The sequence below is a fragment of the Eulemur rufifrons genome, chromosome 16 (genome assembly GCF_041146395.1).
Source record: "Eulemur rufifrons isolate Redbay chromosome 16, OSU_ERuf_1, whole genome shotgun sequence".
NCBI lineage: Eukaryota > Metazoa > Chordata > Mammalia > Primates > Lemuridae > Eulemur > Eulemur rufifrons.
In genome coordinates, this window is record NC_090998.1 from 24379944 (window position 1) to 24400112 (window position 20169).

At 37.6% G+C, this 20169-nt stretch overlaps 1 protein-coding gene across 3 annotated transcripts in view; it reads right to left on the reverse strand.

The window, feature by feature from the left end:
* Nucleotides 1–20169, reverse strand: part of ITPR2 (inositol 1,4,5-trisphosphate receptor type 2) — a 462476-nt gene that overhangs the window by 348055 nt on the left and 94252 nt on the right. For all 3 annotated transcript variants that reach the window (XM_069490734.1, XM_069490735.1, XM_069490733.1), the window contains exons 5-9: nt 18064–18222; nt 12752–12850; nt 12358–12441; nt 11911–12057; nt 8456–8551 (exon numbers count right to left, since the gene is read on the reverse strand). In XM_069490734.1, coding sequence (XP_069346835.1) covers nt 8456–8551; nt 11911–12057; nt 12358–12441; nt 12752–12850; nt 18064–18222 — 585 coding nt within the window. The remainder of the gene's footprint in view (nt 1–8455; nt 8552–11910; nt 12058–12357; nt 12442–12751; nt 12851–18063; nt 18223–20169) is intronic.

The window sequence follows — 20169 nt, forward strand, 5'->3', positions numbered from 1 at the left end:
TACCATTTGATCCAGCAATCCCATTATTGGGCATCTACCCAAAAGAACAAAAGATATTCTATTACAAAGACATCTGCACCCAAATGTTTATAGCAGCACAATTCACAATCGCAAAGATGTGGAAACAACCCAAATGCCCACCAATACATGAGTGGACTAGTAAAATGTGGTATATGTATACCATGGAGTATTACTCAGCTAGAAGAAATAACAATGATATAGAATCTCTTTTGTTCTCCTGGAAAGAGTTGGAACCCATTCTACTAAGTGAAGTATCCCAAGAATGGAAAACTAAGCACCACATGTACTCACCAGCAAACTGGTTTCCCTGATATCACCTAAGTGCACATTTGGGAATAACACCAATTGGGTATGGGATAGACGGGGGGGGGGGGGGGGGGGGGGGGGGGGGAGGGGATGGGTGTATACCTACATAATGATTGCAATGCGCACTGTCTGGGGCATGGACACGCTTGAAGCTCTGACTTGGGGAGAGTATGGGGGCATGGGCAATATACATAACCTAAACTTTTTTCTTTTTTTTTTTTTTTTTTTGAGACAGAGTCTCACTCTGTTGCCCAGGCTAGAGTGAGTGCCGTGGCATCAGCCTAGCTCACAGCAACCTCAAACTCCTGAGCTCAAGGGATCCTCCTGTCTCAGCCTCCCGAGTAGCTGGGACTACAGGCATGCACCACCATGCCCGGCTAATTTTTTCTATATATATTTTTAGCTGTCCATATAATTTCTTTCTATTTTTAGTAGAGATGGGGTCTCGCTCTTGCTCAGGCTGGTCTCGAACTCCTGAGCTCAAACGATCCGCCCACCTCCGCCTCCCAGAGTGCTAGGATTACAGGCGTGAGCCACCGCGCCCGGCCCCATAACCTAAACTTTTATACCCCCATAATAAGCTGAAATAAAATAAAAATAAAATAAAATATTTTAAAATTAAAAAAAAAACTATATGAGTGTGTGTTCACCCTCCCCTCATGCCACCTAACTACATGCAGGCCCACAGAAACTGACATTAAAAGGAAGAGAGTCTGATAATACCTGGTTCTGTATTATCTCATGGAGTCAAAATGTCTTTTTATCTTATTCGTAATTAGATACTTTGTTCCACACACATTTTGTGCATAGTTTTCTAGCATTGTATATTTCTTAAAAATGAACCTGAATTCCCTAAAACTATACTAATAAAGGTAATTACGTTGAATAAGGGTCCATTTTTAAACCTTGGTTCACTTTAGTATCTTGCAGAATAAAACTTAAATTGTGTTAAATCTTATATCATCGTCCTAATTCCTAGATGTTTTCCACTATTCACAAAAAAAGGTGCATTCTTAAATGCTTAACAGCTTACAGTGTATATGTTTTGTCTTTGTAATTATACTACAGAATCTACAGCATATAAAATGGTCTAACTTCCTTTGAAAGTGTCATCTTCATTTCTACAAAAACAACTAGGCTTATTATATGTTTCTGAATAATTTAGCCACCCAGTTAAGTGCTGGTTGAAACAGAATATCGTATTTAGGCACTATAGATATGTATGTGTGTGTGTGTGTGTGTGTGTGTACATATATGTAAATTTTTAGGGCTTTTTCCCTCATTTGTGCTACAATCTTTTAAACTTTCTGTGAGACTTAGCATGGTCACCTACAGATGTTAATATTTTAAGCATTATACAAAACGAGATATCTCACATGTGTATGCATGATGGAAGGAATTGCAAAAGAGATCTCAATGTTTCAGAGATTGAGATAATATAATTGTCCTCTAGACTGCAAACTCTTAAAGGACAAGGACCATGTTTTAATCTTTTTTGTTTTCTTCACAATATCAAAATAGTGCTTCTACCCAGTAGACAGTCAATAAGTGATTGTGTAATTTCAGTATAATGTAGATCAGCATTTCTCAACCTCAGAATTATTGGCATTTTGGACCAAATAATTATTTGTTATAAGGGACTGTCCTGTGCATCATAGCATGTTCAGTTACATCCCTAGCCTCTACCCACTAGATGCCAGTAGCTCCCACTCCCCAACTGTGACAATAAAAATGTCTCCAGACATTGCTAAAATCACCCTCAGTTGAGAATCAGAAGTCTAGCATTTAGCCTAATATTCTCATTATATTGTCTTTGACTTTGAGCAAAATAAATCACCTCTCTGAGCCTGGATTTCCTTTTCTGTAAAGTGAAATTATTGGATTTACAACAATAATCATAGTCCCTACGATTCATCCATTCAATCATCCAATAGTAACTGAATGCAAACTGAGTGTCAGACACTGCGCTAGGCACAGGGTGTCCAGTGACGAGCAAACACTGGTATCATTCCCCCTTTCCTCACGGGGAACCATATACACCTAACTATAAAATGTGATAAATCCAAAGAAAGGCTATAAGCATTTCTTTCCTAAGTAGGGGATTTCTGAAATACCTCAACAGACTTACAGAGAATAACTGTGGTATTATCCAGAATCAAAGCCTTTTAAAATTCTAAAATACTTGATGAATTCTACAATGAATACTACAAGACCACAATTTAAGTTATTACACAATAGCTTGAATGAAACTCAAATTTATAGACAACAGAAAACTAAGTTATTCAAAAGAATCTTCATTTCTGCTCTAGAATATTTTATCAAAGGAACTTGGAAAAATAAAAGCAATTTATGGTAAAATCTTCTAATAATCCAAGGCATAGATAGTCTTTTCAGCTGTTCTCCTAGATAAGCACTCAGTATACTCTGCCCAATTAAGAGTAATCTCACCCAAAATGTCTATTTTATAAGTCATGGTGGTGACCAGCTGGCTTGTGTGTTATACCTCACATATGAACCGTACAAAATCATGGGGCTTCATTGGAAGGATTTTCAATGTCTCCAATGAGGCAGTGTTTTCTATGCCAAAACATAGTAAGTAATCTTTTCTAGATAAAAGATTAAATAACTAAACTTTGCCCCTAAACACTTTACCCCCTTAAGTTATCTGACTGACAAAGAAATACTAGTTCTTAATGATAATAATAACAACAAAACACTACTCTTCATTTTCTCTCCCCTTCTTCTCCAGGAAAGTGAAGAGACTTAACATGTATTGAGTATCTTTTATGTACAAGGTGCTGGACATTCCCTATCTTCTTTAGTTCCAGAATAATCCCATGTAATACATGTTATCACCTTTTTTACACACAAGGGAACTCAGGTCCAGAGAGGTTAAATATTTGCTTAAAGTCAGACAGATTGTACAACAGTATACATGAGATTTTTTTTCCCACTACACTGGGCTCTCTTTGTCACACTGGCCAATATAAATACCCTAAACTCAAAGGCAATTCAAGAATTACATAATCCTATGCACCAGGAGTGCCTAAAGCACATTAAGGCAATATTTTAAATTATAAATATGTCTGTTAAAGGTGGAAAAGCCATGGGAAGAGAGTAACACCCTGCTATAGCCTGCCCCACTGCTAGGTACTTCCCTTTAGTGAGAAAACAGGGCCTCTTTTTCCATCTTATTTTTTAAAATATATTTTATAAAAACCATCTAATAGGACTCTTAATTTTCCCATTAACTACTACTCTGTTTCTCCCTTCACAGACATGCTGTGAAAACTCAGTCTGCACTCACCTCCCCTTCCTGGCTTCCTCTTCATTCCTCCACTCCTACATTCTACATTCTAGTTTCCACCAAATATGCTCTCAATAAAGTCACAATGATTGCATTCCTGCCAAATGCTGTAATTAGGTTGTGTTTCTGATCTTTCCCATAGCACTCCCTCCTTTGTGAAACTCTATTCTCCCTTCCCTGGCATTTGTGACTCAGGCCATTTGATTTTCCAGTTGCTTCTCTGGCTTCTCAGGCTCCCAGGCTTTTGTCCATCCTTAGAACATGAAATTCCTCATGCTTCTACCTTCAAACATCTTATCGTTCTTTTCATGTGCCCTGGTGATGTTACCTGTGCTGTGGAGCTCCAAATCTACTTCTTCAGCCCTGTTCAATCTCCACATTTCTAGAAGTTGTGAACCCTGTGCCTATTAGACATCTTCAACTGGACATTTTACAAACATAATCAAAATTGAATGGATTATTTCCCTCACCAACTTGGTACCTCTTCCCATTTTCCTCAAATCAGTGAACGACATCACCAGTTCCCCAAAACTGGAATCCTACTCTTAACCCCTAACATTCGATGGATTACCACTGCATTGATACTGTCTCCTAAAAATGTCTTTAGCCCTTCCTCTCTTTGTCATTGTCAGTGTTGCTCCCTTGGCTCAAGCCTTCAAGATTCCTTGAAGGTATCATACCTCTATCCCCATCTGGTCTTCCTTCCTCTAAATCCAATCTCTTATGGTCGGTCACTCTGCAAAGGCTCCAGAGCAGTGCTGCCCACTAGAACTTTCTCCTGGGAAATGCTCCATGTCTGCACCATCCCATAGGGTGAGGCCATTGAGTATCTTGAAATGTAGCTATTGTGACAGAGAAACTGACTTTTTAATTTTATTTAATTTTAATAATATTAATTTTAATTTAATAGACAACATAGGGCTAGAAACTACCACATTAGCCTGTATAACTTTGGGATGGTCTTTTTTAATCACAAATTTATTTATTACGCTCCTCTTTATTTTAAAGATAAATCTGTTCTTAATATATATGGCCTGAACTTATTGGCTACACTACATCTATGGCCCTATCACTCCCGCCTCCACCACCTTCTAGCATCACTTCCAAACTCACGAGTCCTCAGTATCAGCCACATGAAACTAGTCTGTATGACACCACACGCCTTCTCGCTTGTGTACAAGCTGCCGTCACTAGCTGAACACCCTTTCTCTCTCTTCCCCACCTGCCTTACTCATCCACCAAGCAGCAACTCCTCTGGCCTCCCAACCATTCCTCACTCCTCCCTGACTCTCTAACCAAAGCTGCGCCACACTTTAGCCCTTCCCCATAAGCATGCCACTATTCATACTGCTATCATACGTTTATCACACTGTACTTGGTGTTCCTCAAGGGTGAAAATTAGACTTTTTTTAATGATGTCACCACTCTCTACCAAAGGATTGCAAATAGCTGTTCAGTCCCAGCTTCTAGGTAGCTACCAGGATAAACTTCCTTAAACATTATTCCTATTATGAATTGTTAATAGATCAAATCCAAATCCTTCATTCAAAATCTTCAAGCAAAGAGATCTATTGCTCAGTAATTCCCCTCACAGCCTCTTCCTTGTGTTAGGCCTTGGTTTTTACATTGTCTACATACGATTTGAACATTCCACATCCATTGTGTGCCTCTTTAGCAAGTTACACCTTTGCATTGTCCATTCATTTCTCTGCCAGTTCATGTCTATTACTTTCTTTGAGAACCAAGGAAGAGTTTTCCCTAAGCAAGAGCCTTCTTTGACTAATCTCACACTGACCTAACTCCACCTACACACATAATCAGCCCTCCATGATCTTGCCTGTGATCTGGGGTCATTAATTGTGTGCCATCTTCTGAACTAGACAGTCCATTCTTTGAGGGCAAACACTGAGCCCTCTGCTTCCTTTGCTGTACCTGCAGCATTCTCTACCATGCTGTGCACTTATCAGGCACTGAAGAAACATATATTGAAGGTTGTATGAAATCTTAAAGATGATATTTGCTATTTTTATGAATTCCAAAAATAATCATTCCCAACTCTTGCATTTTCGGCATCCCAATATGCAGGTCTTATTTTTGAAGTAATATCTACATATCAAAGGGAAAATTGAAAAAGTAAAACAAATAGAAGCCATGGAGTCTTTTCCCACCCAAGAAGGGTATAGTGTAATAAAACAAATAATTTTAGGAGGTTGTAACTCAAAATGTTGGGAACCCCCTGTCCCACGTGAATGACATGAATAATGCTTTGAAATTAAAGACATGGGCATTTTTTAAAAGTAAAATTGATAAAAGGGTAATCATTGCTTCTCAACTGCAGTCAGAGGCTAGTTACCACCTGTTTCCTGATTGGGAATCAATTTTTTAGCCAGTGATGGTGGCTACAATCACTGTGATTTGGCCACACGCCTAGACATTTTCACACCAGTAAGGACAAACATCCCGTGTGTGCCAGGATCTTGTCTGAACTTAGCTGACATAAGAAATACAAAACCCCACTTATGGAAATCAGGATTTTGAAGCTATGGTTTCTATTTTCATGTTAGAATACTACACAGACCACCCATTCCATTATATTAGTTAAAGTCAGTAGAAAATAAATTCCTGGCTTTCAATCTTCAGATACGAATTTAATGCTTAAATCTCCTTCTCCCACCTGGCCATAAAAAAGATGTTATCTAAAGTATTAAAGGTCAAAGAAAAGGTCTCAAAATACACCAGACTCTTTAATGGACAATAAGGCACCTGGCATTTTAAGCTGCATTCTCCAGAGAGAGAATGAAAGACAGTCTTTCAAATCGTTTTTCAATGAATGAATTGCTTTCTATTTTTCAACATTTAATTAATTCATTTATATATGTATTGAGTTCTTAGATCTTCATTAAAGTTAATGAACAATTTAATTCTTAATAATCTAATCATTTGAATGCATGAAATGATACATTTTAATTACAGAAATTAACCAGGAAAACTTGTAATGTGTACATCATGTCAGTTTTCTACAGCACATCAGTAGCTTAAAAAGCCATTGATTGAAAAGTGAATTAGGGAAAAGAGCCACTAATGTAAGATTCAAGACGATTTTAATCCTAATTTCTTATCTTCTATGGGACATCTAGTTAGGCTTTTCTAATTTTCTTTTTAGACAAGATTCTGTACTCATGATTTTTGCTTCAAAGGGTTCAAAACAGTTACTTCAAAACGTGTACGGTATAAACAGCCTGGAAACTGCAAAGTATATTTCATTTAGTTGAGCACTAAATAATATGGTAGATATTTTATAAAAGTAAGAATAATCCCTCTTTATCACATAATAAAATTAATCATGTCAGCATCACTTACAGGGTTGCATACCATGAGCCACACCTTCTGCTAAGCACTTTGCCTCATTTAATTCTCTTAGTAAGTTAAAAGAATTAGAAAAATATTTGACTATCCCCATTTTTCAGAGGAAGAAATTGGAGCTTAGAAATATTAATTAGCCCAAATATGTCTCCAAATGCCTCTCTTGTACAAATCCTGAAATCTCCTTCTTCCCATCCTCTAATCTTATAGAAGCCTGAATAGCTTCTTTATATTCATCTATGCATTCAAAAAATATTCATCAGATGCTTTTTAAGTGCCCTGCACTGTTCTAGGTGCTGAGGACATGCTGGTCATGGGGTAAAAAAAATCCCTGCTAACAGAGACAGTTGATAAATACAATGTAGAATAAGTCAGACAGTAAGTACTAAGAATAAGAATATTATTGCAGATTAATAGGATGGCCTTTTCTTCATCAGTTCTCCAGCCCTACCTCCTTCTTTACCCTTCCTGATATCCAAAACTAATAGTTAGATAAGTAATAGTAAAAATTCTAAGAACAGATTCTGGTTTTGAATTTCAAAAACAACCACTACATTAAAAAATAGAAACAGAATCAAATAGATTAGAATGAATGGAAATATTCATACATCTGGAAAAGAATAGTTTCAAATCATTTTTAAAAATAACCTAACTTTCATTAAATCATTTCTAAAACCTCTACGCTGTTATTTCTACCCATCCTTCATATCTAACAGATTGTCAACATACTTTTAGCAGAGAAAGAAAAGGCCTTTATATGTTCTTACCATTTTTATAGACAGTTTTAGGACAGTTCAGTGTCTCAGGAAGAGACAGGCACTGTGGCTGTGGCCAGGCACGGTGGCTCACGCCTGTAATCCTAGCACTCTGAGAGGCCGAGGCAGGAGGATTGCTTGAGCTCAGGAGTTCGAAACTAGCCTGAGCAAGAGCAAGACCCTGTCTCTACTAAAACTAGAAAAACTAGCCAGGCATCATGGCATGCATCTGTGTCCCAACTACTGGGGAGGCTGAGGCAGGAGGATCACTTGAGCCCAGAAGTTTGAGGTTGCAGTGAGCTATGATGACACCAGTGCACTCTACTCAGGGCAACAGAGCAAAAAAAAATCCTTCCCTTTCCAATGATTTGAACAATAAAAGCAGACATCCTAAAAAAGTGAAGATAAATAGAAAATTCTAGGCCATATCACCCACATATGCAAATCAGACATCCCATTCCATTGACCCTACAGTGTAACAACTGTAGAGTTTTGCTGTTGTTGTTATTGTTTCCATTTTTAATACTTTGACTAATATTTATATTTTAAAAAATAAGTTATATGCAAATCCAGAACATTATAAGCAATAATCAAATCTGTATATTGACTGTACCTACAAATAGAATGTCTTCTCAAGAACCCAATTGCCTTTTTCACCATTTCAGAGTCAGAGACTTAATAGCACTATATCCATGAGTCTTACCTCTGCAGCTAAATAGTTTCCAGTTGCAAGATGTTTAAATCTGAACAAGCTGTTCCACTGTCCTGCACCCCCACGGCATGGGTCATGATGAACCACCTACAGACAAAGAGAGCAAGAACAATGACAAAATGATATTCATGTTCCTGGCAAGCAAATGCCAACAGTTTACATGGAATAACCTCCTGTTTATGCTGACCTGTCAAATCCAATATATGTTTTCATGAGAATACAATATGGCAGAAGAACAAAATTTCCCATAAATAAGTAAGAGACATGTTAAAACAGTTGTTAACCCAGTGTGCATACGTGACGCTCACGCCTTAATCTGCAAATACAGCCTTACTCAGAAAGGCAGGTTTCCAAGATCAAAACTCGAAATACTGTGAGGTTTCCCCCCATTTGTTAATCAAATATTCATTCAGCAGATTGTATTATTAGCCTACTATGTGCCAGGTACATTTCAAGGCAAGAAGGACCCAGCAGTGGATAAGACTAGAGCTTTCATTCTAATGGAGAAGAGAGAGAACTAGCAAACAAAGAAATAAATGAAATTTGACAAGTGCCATGAAGGACCCAAAAAGAGTGCATGACTGAGTAACTAGAGAAGGAGACATCAGATGTACAATCAGCATGGGCCACTTGGAGATGACATGTGAGCTGAAACCTAGAGGATGAGAATAAGAGCGAGGCAGGCATGCAGGAAATGGGAAGAGATCATTCCAGGCAGAAAGAACTGCAAATACCAAGGCCTGGAGGTCTGAACTAATTTAATTCTTGGCCCTTTCCATGCATGCTTTTACTAGCACCATGTCCTTTGATGCCTGTCCTTGGAACTGGCCTTGCCCAGGTGCTGAGCTGCTAGGCTCGCTGGGAATGGAAGCAGCAGGTCTGACGCAGCTGGTGCTACGGGGAAGTGGAACAGCTCAGGCCCCACAGTCAGATGACCACGTTTGAGAACCAGCTCCACCGATTGCTACAGTCTGATCATCAAGTAATCAAACATCTTCAAGCCTTGCTTATTCATGTGCAAAATGGAGTTAATTCCCAGGATGGTTGTGAAGATCAAATACCATAAGGCATGTCAGAATGTAAGGATAACATTCCATTATGCTCCCTCAGCAGATTACCTTCTTTTTGTTAGTACTGACCACCCTTTGGTTCCTGCTGCAGCCTCAGATTTTGTGCTAAAACATTTAACTTTCTAATGCCTTTTTCTAGACTCTAGTTTCTACGTCTCTCCCTACTCTATAACTCAAATAAGATGATAATTATGAAAATACTTCAAAGTGCATGAAGTCTTAACAAAACGCTCCCTCTGTGGCCAAAAACCCACCCAACCTTCAAGGCTCAGTTCTCAAATCAAACTTCTTCTACAAATCCTTTGCTAATCACACTGTCCACTGTGATCTTGTCAACGTTTAAATTTTTACTCCTTTGGAGAAGGCAGAGATAGCTTTAAGAATCTGATAAAATCTACTGCTGTCTCACACTGCACATATGCACACACACACTTTGTATATAATTGCTAGCGTTAACAAATAACCTAAAGCTAACTGTAGACCCTAGACTAGGAACTACTCTCATATAATTAAGTGGGTCTAGCAATGGCAGTATAGGGGACATTTTGGAGATTTGGAAGGGAGGGTGTTTTCACTTATCATGAGGATTTGGAAGGGATGCTATTGGCATTTAACAGGCAGTTGCCAAAATATTCTATATTCCGCAATTCACAGGAAAGTCCAGTCTGTGCAAGATATTGTGTGCAGCCCTCAGGACAGTCCCCACCCTTCTAAGTGCTCCTCAATCACAGGGGCTGGAAGCCTCACCCAGGGGTTCTGAGGGCATTCCCATTAGAATGGAAAGCAGAGGAAAGCAGGAAAGAGGCTCCTCATTTGGCTGCAGTAACAGTGGTGGCAGCTGACAAGTGCATGCTCCTTCAGGCTAGAGTGGGTGAGGACACCACAGCACATGGGGAGAGGCCTGCAGGCTCCGAGGAGGGGAAGTAGTAGCCAGACCTTCCCCCGCTCCAGTTCTCCTCCTCCAGCCCTTCCAATAATGCCAAACCTAATTCCCTACATTACACACCTCTTTGCTTGAAATGCCTGATGCCCACACTAAGCATGATGCTCATGCTCCCGAATGAAGCCCGACTGTTACAGCACACAACAGAGAAATGTCCTGCAGCCTGCATCTTTCAAACCTCCTACAGAAATAAACCTACCACAGATATGAATTAGTAATACTTTAGTACATAATCAAACAAAAACATTTTTAACGTCAAGTTATATGAAAGGTCCAATAATTTAAGAGAAATTCATTATGGAGAGGGAAGTTTAAATGAAGTAAAGACATTATCTCAAAATTATTCAGTCATTTATTCATTCCCTCCTCTGACTGCTCGATGTGTTATAGTATTTCTAATTATGCATTTTGATGGAAAGGGTTTCAGAGCAGTGGTACAGCTAGAACAAAAGTTATAAAACTAAAAGAAAATATATGAGAGAATTTTCAAAACTCCTTTTAACAGACTTGGAACCAATATTAAGTAGACAGAGACAAGTGAAGTGCAGGGAACTCACTGTATTTCATTAACAGAGTTTTTAAATAACATCTCACCTTATTGCTATCTCTATGTTTTTTTTTTTTTAAGCTTTTGGAGAACAATGATAAGAAATCTATGGTGTGGTGCACACCTGTAGTCCCAGCTTCTCCAGAGGCTGAGGTAAGAGGATCACTCAAGCTCAGAAGTTTAAGGTAACAGAGAGCTATGACTACACCACTGCACTCCAGCCTGGGCAACAGAGGGAGATCCTGTCTCCAAAAAAAAAAAAAAAAGGAGAAGAAAGGAGAAGAGAAGGCAGGGGAAGGGAGGGCAGGGGAGGAGAGGAGAGCCCATAGCTTACATTTTCTTAATTACTCTACCATACTGCCCCATGTAAGAAATACTTTGTAAAGGATGAATGAATTCTTGACTACGAGTCCCCTGATTCCAACAGAAATGGCATCCCAAAAGAAATAAGTGTTGTTCTCCTGAGAGACTGTGTAGTTCTGGAATCTACCTTTCCTCAAAGCAAGGCATCCTCCTCTATCTTAACTCCAATGCCATTTGACGCACACAGCCTCCAGGCTGATTGGTCTTGATAACATTTCACAATCAGTTTTTTAAAAGTAAAATCATATCTATGCCCTTATTAAACAGGTGTGTGTGAGAGAGAAAGAAAGAGAGAGAGAGAGAGAGAGAGAGAGACATACCACAGAGAAGACAGGAGAAGGAAGCAGTTCCTTTCAAACTGGTCACAGCAATGAAGGGTACAAGTTGGTTCACAAAATTTATTCCGTTTTACGGGTCTATCATAAATAATACCTATGACAGTAAAACAACCAGCCTAGTGAACCTTATCTTTTTGACCTAAATATTGATTAAAAGCAAAATATATATATGTATATTTACACACCTCTACTTCCCAGAGTGCTTTAGAACTAGTGGCAGAAGTTGCTGATTGGCGCAAGGTTGTACGAAGGAAAATGTGCTGTTTTTTCTCATATTCGTCGCAAGTCAGAAACTTCTCTTGTTCCGCATGAAACAATCTAACAACGTCACCCTAGAAGAAAAGGTCAAGAGACACTATATTTCCAAAAACCATCTGAACAAACAGACAGGAAAAGTAGGTGTCTCTTTCTGTTTTCATACTCTGGGCCCTACTGCTTGACACTTTTAATGGTTATCTATACATTTCAAAATATTCGGTGGGAGAGACTCAATAAAACACTCAGTAAGTATTAAGGTTTGTAGTCACTTTCTAAAATTATAAACCCCAGTAAATACGTAAGTTTTGCATCTAGAATTTCAGTAAGGCTGCCTTGCTTTCTCTCAGGAAATGTTCTGTGTTGCACATACTTACTCCTTTTAATACATCCTCTCGGTATGAACTGTATTTCATGAATAAAGTGATTTTCCAGCTAGTGTTGCAATTAACAGCATTCACCTATTAATGAAGAAATGTTAAGAGTTATAGGACTACAAATTCGATACTATACCAGAAATTAGTACTTCAACTAGTAAAAGGAGAGAAACGACAACTTTGGACAATGAGACATGTAGCACAACACAAATATCTTCAAAAGACCATCCAAAAATAGCAAAGGCTAATTGTTATCTACATGTACCTTAGGAATATTAATTAGAATAACTGGGATTACGCTCATGAAAACAGCGAAAGAAACTATATGACTTTTTTTTTTTCCTCTCTCTCATGAGAAAATCGACAAATTCATTCCCTTTCCTCTTGAACTTACCTCTTTACAGCCTGGGTTGTCGAGAAGTTCTATGTTGCTGGCATGTAGTGGCTGCCCTGCATTCACGGGCATCAAAACAACTTTATCTCCTACAACAATCTAGGAATCAGAGATAAATTGCAATTGAGACACTGCATGGCTCTTTGGCACTGTATTTGAAGCTAAAAATAACTGCACAGGAATCCACATTATTGACCTGACACCTGGTTCTTTTATCATCCACACAAATTTTAGTTCAATTCTTTTTCTCTTTGAGGTAAAATACCTTCTAATACATGATCATATAATCATGTCCCACAGCGCCTATCCATCTGGATTCATAAAGCTGGTGTAAATCTTTTTCTTATTAGTCTCCCATTTCAGTTAGAGCTTTCTTAAAGTCAATAAAGAGGCCATTATCCCTCCACATGAGGTCTTATGCCACAAGCACAGCAGATACAGAGAGTAAATGCATCTGCCACCAAATAAAAGCAATCTACCCAAATATTAGAACCACTTCAAGGGCAACCAGAAAATGTTATACACTTGTATTATCTCTGCAATGAGAGAAAAGCCTGGTAATTTTGATCTTCCCATAATCTCAGAAATGTATTAAAAATTCTAATATTATCTAGATTTCAAAAAGGCAGGATTAGGTAACCTTGTAGAAATATGTTTTTTGTTTGGGCCTTGAGCATGTGGTTCCCACTTATTTTAAACAACCAAAACTAATATGGCTCCTTAAACCTGGTGTTCATTTTTATTTTTATTTTATTTTTAAATAAAAACTAAAATTGGTTATGGGAAAAGTGTTCTAGATAAGTAAGTCTAAGTTGATTTTTTATTTATGCTGTCATGGCATTGTCTACTTTATCTACAAGTATTTTTATTCAAAACTCAAATTGTGGGGAAGTGAAATTACCCTTCCTTAATGTTAATAATGAACAGTTTAATTTTAGTTATCAAAGTTACTTATATTGCTAAATTTGTCTAGAGGACATATTATTATAGTGCCTACACTTCAATTACAGAATTGATCACCATCTCAGAAATGAAACCAAAACCTTTTCCTTGCATATTTTATACCAATTAGATATTTGAATAGATTAGTTTGATAGACTAATGAAAAACAAATTAGGACCCAGTCAATATGAGTAAACAGAACTTCTCCATGTGCTGTATCTCAACCTAAACCCAAACTTTAAGAAACATCATTTCATATTTTCACACTCAGCTTATCCACTATATGGCTCACACAGAGGAGTCTACACTCACAAAAGGTGCTGTTGTCACAAACTATATCTAGAGATTAAAATATAATAGAACTCACTAATCAAATAAAGGAAAGCAGTTCTTTGGTTGGCAGAAATAGCTTCTGCTGTTTGCAGGACTAGTCTCTGTCCATCACCCTACCTTCCAAGTCCATGATAAGCCAGATGCTGTGACTCCCAAAGCCTCATCAGACAAGCTCTCTATGTGCAGATAAGGAAAGATCATCAAGGAACCGTGTTAAGAGAAAAGATGAAGGGGCAGAGAAAGGCATATAGTATGCTATCTTTTGTGTAAAAATGAGAGGAAGGGAATAGGAATGCAGGTTAAAGAAATCTCTCCAGTGGTTAGCTGTGGAGGAAGGGAGCTAGAATTGGACAGATGGGAAAAGGGTAAGAGAGAGACTCTTCACAATATATCTTTATATTGCTGTCTATCTTTGAACAAGAATTGGTACCTCTTTTAAAAATTAAATTATAAAAAAAAATGAAAATCAGCATGATGTAAGCATATTTCCAACTCCCTACTCACCCCCCAAAAAACATTTGCTATTGCCCATGACACCAAGGCAGCTCCAAGTCCCAGAGCCATGTAGACACCCCAGCAGTCAACCACACCATAAATTACTAGGAGCTTGACACCACGTTTTGCCAGTCTTATACCTGGTCTTCCAATTTCTTGATAAACAACTGGATTTGGCTTACTATTTCATTCTCATTTGCATCATATCAAATATTAGCCAATAAGTTGCTAACTATAATGATACATTTTAACTATGTCCTTCTAATTCAACAAATCCTTTTGGTTGCACCTATAGTCACTGCTCTAAGTCTTACTATTTTAGTATGGTTGTCTGCAAACTGTGGGTCAATTCATGTTATATTTACTTCACCCATAAAGCCTTATATATTTTTAAGAGGCCAGCCATATAGCCAAAATGTTCCTTGATGTCTATAAAACAGCTTCAAGGGTTCATGAGAACATCATTCACAAATAAAATCTAACTTTAATTCACTAATTTTCAAGTCCTCGTTCTTATTCTTGACAATGTCTACCCTGACTAGCCAAGCTGAATAAAACTTGCAAATGATATGGACGAGATGCCAATCATGTGAAATAAAAAGAACATTAAGAGGTGCCAGTAAGAAAACAAAAGTGTGGAAGAAATAGTCCCTATTCTCGGAAAATTCATACGTAATTAGATAACTTGGCAAATATGGAACTTGGTAATATTTTTGGAATAGTGCAGCTTGGGGCCTGATCCACACACATAGGATCAGATGCTTCCTGAGAAGCTGTATATTTAACACAGAATTTCAGGGTGAAATCGTTTTCTGCCACATCCTAGGATCAGCCATTGCATTCACTCTAGGGCACAAACATCTTTTTTTTTTTCTTAATTGTAATTCCAAAAGCATTTCTGTTAATTCTATATAAAAGCCATAAGATTCAAGCTGGGATTTTGCTGAAAATAAAGCGGGATATAAGGCCACTAGCAGCTACCCTTCTTTTGAAGTGGCACCTGGGATGGTGAAAAGAACATCACAATAGGAACTGAAACACCAGGGTTCTAGTTCCACCTCTGCTAGAAATTCAAGGCATATAGTTTTTTTTAAATAGCAAAATCTACTTGTTATTTGAAGAGTTTCTTTCCCTAGGAGTTAACATTTTCTCTTGATTTAAAAAATATATGGCCTTTTTTCACTTTTAAAGTCTACCATCAAGGTAAAGAACCCACATCTTCTTAGATCAAAATTGAAAATGAAAAATTAACTACTCAATCATGGGAAGACAAATGACAATGAAATATTTATATTCTCTGCTCATGGTTTCCCCAGTGACTTTCTAACAGTTCAACAGTAACCAAGGACTTTCTACACGGTTGAAAGCTGAGAGATCCATGAATCTGCCTTCCCCCCGAAGCCAGGCATCTCACAATTATATAAACCATATCATAAAAATACTCTCCCAGACTATCATCAGCCTCATTCTTGCATTTCGTTTGGGTCACAGAATATGTTGTTGGATACTTACAACCCAAATTGTAACATAACTATTGCTAAATAGTAAAATATCATCTTAAAAGTCCTCTAATCATTGCAATTTTCTCCTTTTAATTTAATATGCTTTTAAAGAAAATCAGTAGTATTTGAACCACCAGCTATGAAGTGACAGTATTTTCAATTCCCTTCACCAAATACAGTAGGTTTATATTTTAGAAAAATGCTATCTATTTTTAGGGAAGAAAATGAGGATTACAATACAATTATTTATGTGGCCAACACAGGGCTGTGGGTGTGCTTATGCTTTCACAGTAACCTTATTCACACACAAAAGCTACACAGTGGCGGACAAAAACAGTGAGCTGTTTCAGCAAAAAGCAATGTGGAAGGTTGTTTTAGCCATGCTTTACGGAGCACATCTAGAAGAGGAGAACTCCTATACTGCATAAACAATTACATTGTCCATTTTCACCGAGAATGACTGAGTGACAGGTTGTGTTTTGTTTTGTTTTTCCAGTACAACTAATTATTTGAAATAGTTCATTACATTCAACTCTCTATTGACTTTGTAAAGTGATTTAGAAGCAGGGAAAAGAACAGATAGGATGAATAAATAAAGAGATAGAATAAATTAATAAGATCCACAGCTAATCCAAAGGTCCCAATTTATTCAATCATTTCATAGCATTCCTTCAGAGCTTGAGCTCAGGTTTTGTTTGTTTTGAGGTTTAATTTTCATGGGTCACCTACAGACAGGTCACTATTCCTTCAAGAGTTGGGGAAGGGAACAAGCATTGCCAGAAAGTGCATCGAAAGATACAAATCGTTCACAAACTGCATAATCAGTCCCCGAATAGTTGAGAGTTGATTGTAATTAACTACCTACTGAAAATAAAATATGTATCATGCTCACAGCACACATCACTTGATGCCAAAAAAACAAAAAAAATAGGACTTATTTTCTTTTTTACAGAATCCAACCAACACAAGACATAAAGTGCATTACATTCCTGCATGCCATGCTTCTCCCAAACCTTACCGAAGGAAGATATCACCAGATAATCTATTAACCAAATTAAATCATGAAGCTTGCATCCTGTGGAATTAAATTTGTACTTCAAAATTCACTGTAAGAAATAGATTCACTATAAAAAGAAGACATTTCTAAGACAATAAATATTTTATAACACATTAAAATGTGATCAAAGTATTTATTTTGAAAACTCTGTCACAATAATTATACTTTTATATTGGTTTGAATTCATAATGTTAATTTTTTAAAATCTCAACTATGGATCACCTGACCCAATATTTGTTAAGGTGTTCTATTTACAAAACTTATTCAATGTTCAGTGTCAGCCAGCATTTACCGAGCATCTCCCATGTGCTAAGAACTGTCACCTAATACTTTATTACACACAAAAAAATCCAACTATTGATCCTATTGAAACATTTCTCATAATTTTTTCTCTACTCTGTAAGGTAGCAGAAATATTCTACCAACTACTAAAATTTACATGACAATACACACATATTCCACAATGTATTTTAAATATAGTTGTCATCAATGAACAGATGCCAACCTACGGCTCCTCATACATTATGCATCTATTAAGGCTTACAGACTGTAAGAAGCTGGCCAAAAAGCCAGTGAAAGGAATATTGTCACGATTCACAGTGTTACTTTTTTAATTCAAAGGGGCAGATGCCATTTCCTAAAAATGGTTCATTTTCCTTACAACCATGCTTCCTCCTGACTAGGCAAGAAAGTAAATTCTGCTTCTCTTTTCTAAGTCTGAGCCAATACTAAGGTTGCTTAAGTTCTTTCATTCTAGTTGGAAGATGATTTTCAATTAATCCAAACTTTGCTTTTATATGATTTCTGAGCACAATTTGTACTATAAATCTATACGTTTAACCTGGTAAAGATATTAACATAAAAATAATGTTATTGATTAAAAACTGTATTTTCTTTCTTTGTACTTTCTGGATTCTCTTACTTATTAAGAATTATTTTCTTTATGAACCCATTATGTCCCTCTTAATTTTATATTTACATACATTGTCACCCTCGCTTCTCAGCTTCCAGAAGGGATGAATATAAAACCAAGACCCTTCATTTCCCGCAGCATCCAAGGACACGCGCATGGCGTTCTTCTCCAGTAAAGCGGGTAATCTCTTGTTGACAGTCAGATATTTGTTGCTTTTTATGTGCAGTAGCTGTAGGGAAAAGACAGGGATTACCACCTTTATTCTTGGTCTCCTCTGTTAACCATATTTATGTATTTATACATATATCATATCCACATAACATGGCTCGAGGTGGAGATTAAACAAAGGAGCTGTTTTCGGACTCCACGCTCACCATCTTTCCAATTTTACTTTCTTTGGGCTCCTCCTCACCTCCACCCCCAATTCTGCTGCATAATCAAGTGGGCATGTATAGAAAACAAACCAGGGGACACCTCTGAATGATTGTCATCTACTGATAAATAACAGAATGTAACTAGGCTTTCCAAAGGAGACCTGGAGTTTCCCCTAAACTACATCCTTTCTCAAAGCCTGCACAGCCACAAAAACAGACTACGCTAAAGAAAAACCAAGAAACTAAAACAACGCCTGGACCCACTTAGTGCTATTAACCATCCCTGCCCGTAGCCACCCTACTTCTTCCCCTGTGAGGAGGCAGACCACACATCCCAAATAGACTCTGCGACTCCTGCCAGAGGACACTGATCCATGCTGACCCTACCACCTCTCACACGAGTGTAAAAGCACCATTTCTCAGAACCCATGGACAAAATCTTTACCAAAACATGATTCTAGGAAGTAGAAAAACCAAAACAAAATAAGCTTCCCATCCATGATTACAATCATTTCAAAAAAGAATGGCAATTTTAGTACCTGCCTTATAAGAAATTATCTCAAAATAAAGGGCAGTTCTTTAATGGAACAAAAACCAATTTTTTGAAAAGCTCATTGTCACACACTTGGTTCCCATGTTACCATAAACCAGTGGAAATTCTCTTGGGCCGACCCCACTCCTTTGGGATCCACTATGCTAAAGCAGGTGGCTCAGTGCCCAACTGAGAAGACAAACGTTTGCACTTCAGGCACTTGACAAGGAACATAAGCTCCACTTGCTGACACTTAGTATTAATCAAAACATAGTTAAGAGAAACTCTCTTTATGGAGGATTGCCCAAGGGACATGCAGCCCACTCACGCCGTGAGTAGCACATTATCTACCATTAGATTAAGTCATACATCCCAGGAGTTGCAGAGCCAGATTCTCTCATCTCATCCCGTCAGGAAACTGCTTTGACTGCCTTGTGCTCTGACATTTTGCCACTGGCCAATAACAAAATATCAGGAGATATTATTTTTAAAAACAGCTCTGTGAAACACCTCATTGTAGTATTTACTGTAAGGAAGTTAAGGCTATTGTTTACTGTATTAAACAGTGTCCTCTTTATGAGCGTGCATAGGAAAAACACTTCCCTGGTCCTATTCCTGGGAACAGCTGTGCTTCTAGACCTCTATGGCCCTCCTAGACCAATGCCTTAACATACTTCGCTTCCCTAAAGCTAAGTGGGCCATGAAAAAATCTCGAGCCAAAGTTTACCAGACTTTATAACATGGCTTTTACGAACATGCCTCACCCCTGACTTGAGCTTATTCATCCAACCATTATTTTCCCTCTGACCCAATTGCCTTACTTATTTCTATTTTATCTTGTTATGTGGTTATGTATTTTGGAAAATGCCTTACATTCTTTTTGGAACAAGGTGGGGCATATATTAACAAATAACAAAGTAAAAAGCTAAGAAGATCTAAATGAAGCACAGGAAAGGAATGCAGATGAGATAAATCAGAGTGTGCACACTAAAATTGAAATGTAAGAACTTCTAACGACAATGCAAGGACAACTTCCATCTGAAAAGTACAATTCAAAAACTTTCTCCATGAAATAAAAAGATAAAGCTCCATATGTTAAACATTAGTCCCATTAATCTAAAGGACTATTTTATTACAGGACTTTAGGAAGTGTTTCCCTATGTTCTTCCTTTCAATGTGATAACCTGTGCATACATCCAGATAAGATCATTTATTAATAGATGAGTATACATCAGACTTATTCTTAAACATATAAAATAGTGCACTGAAT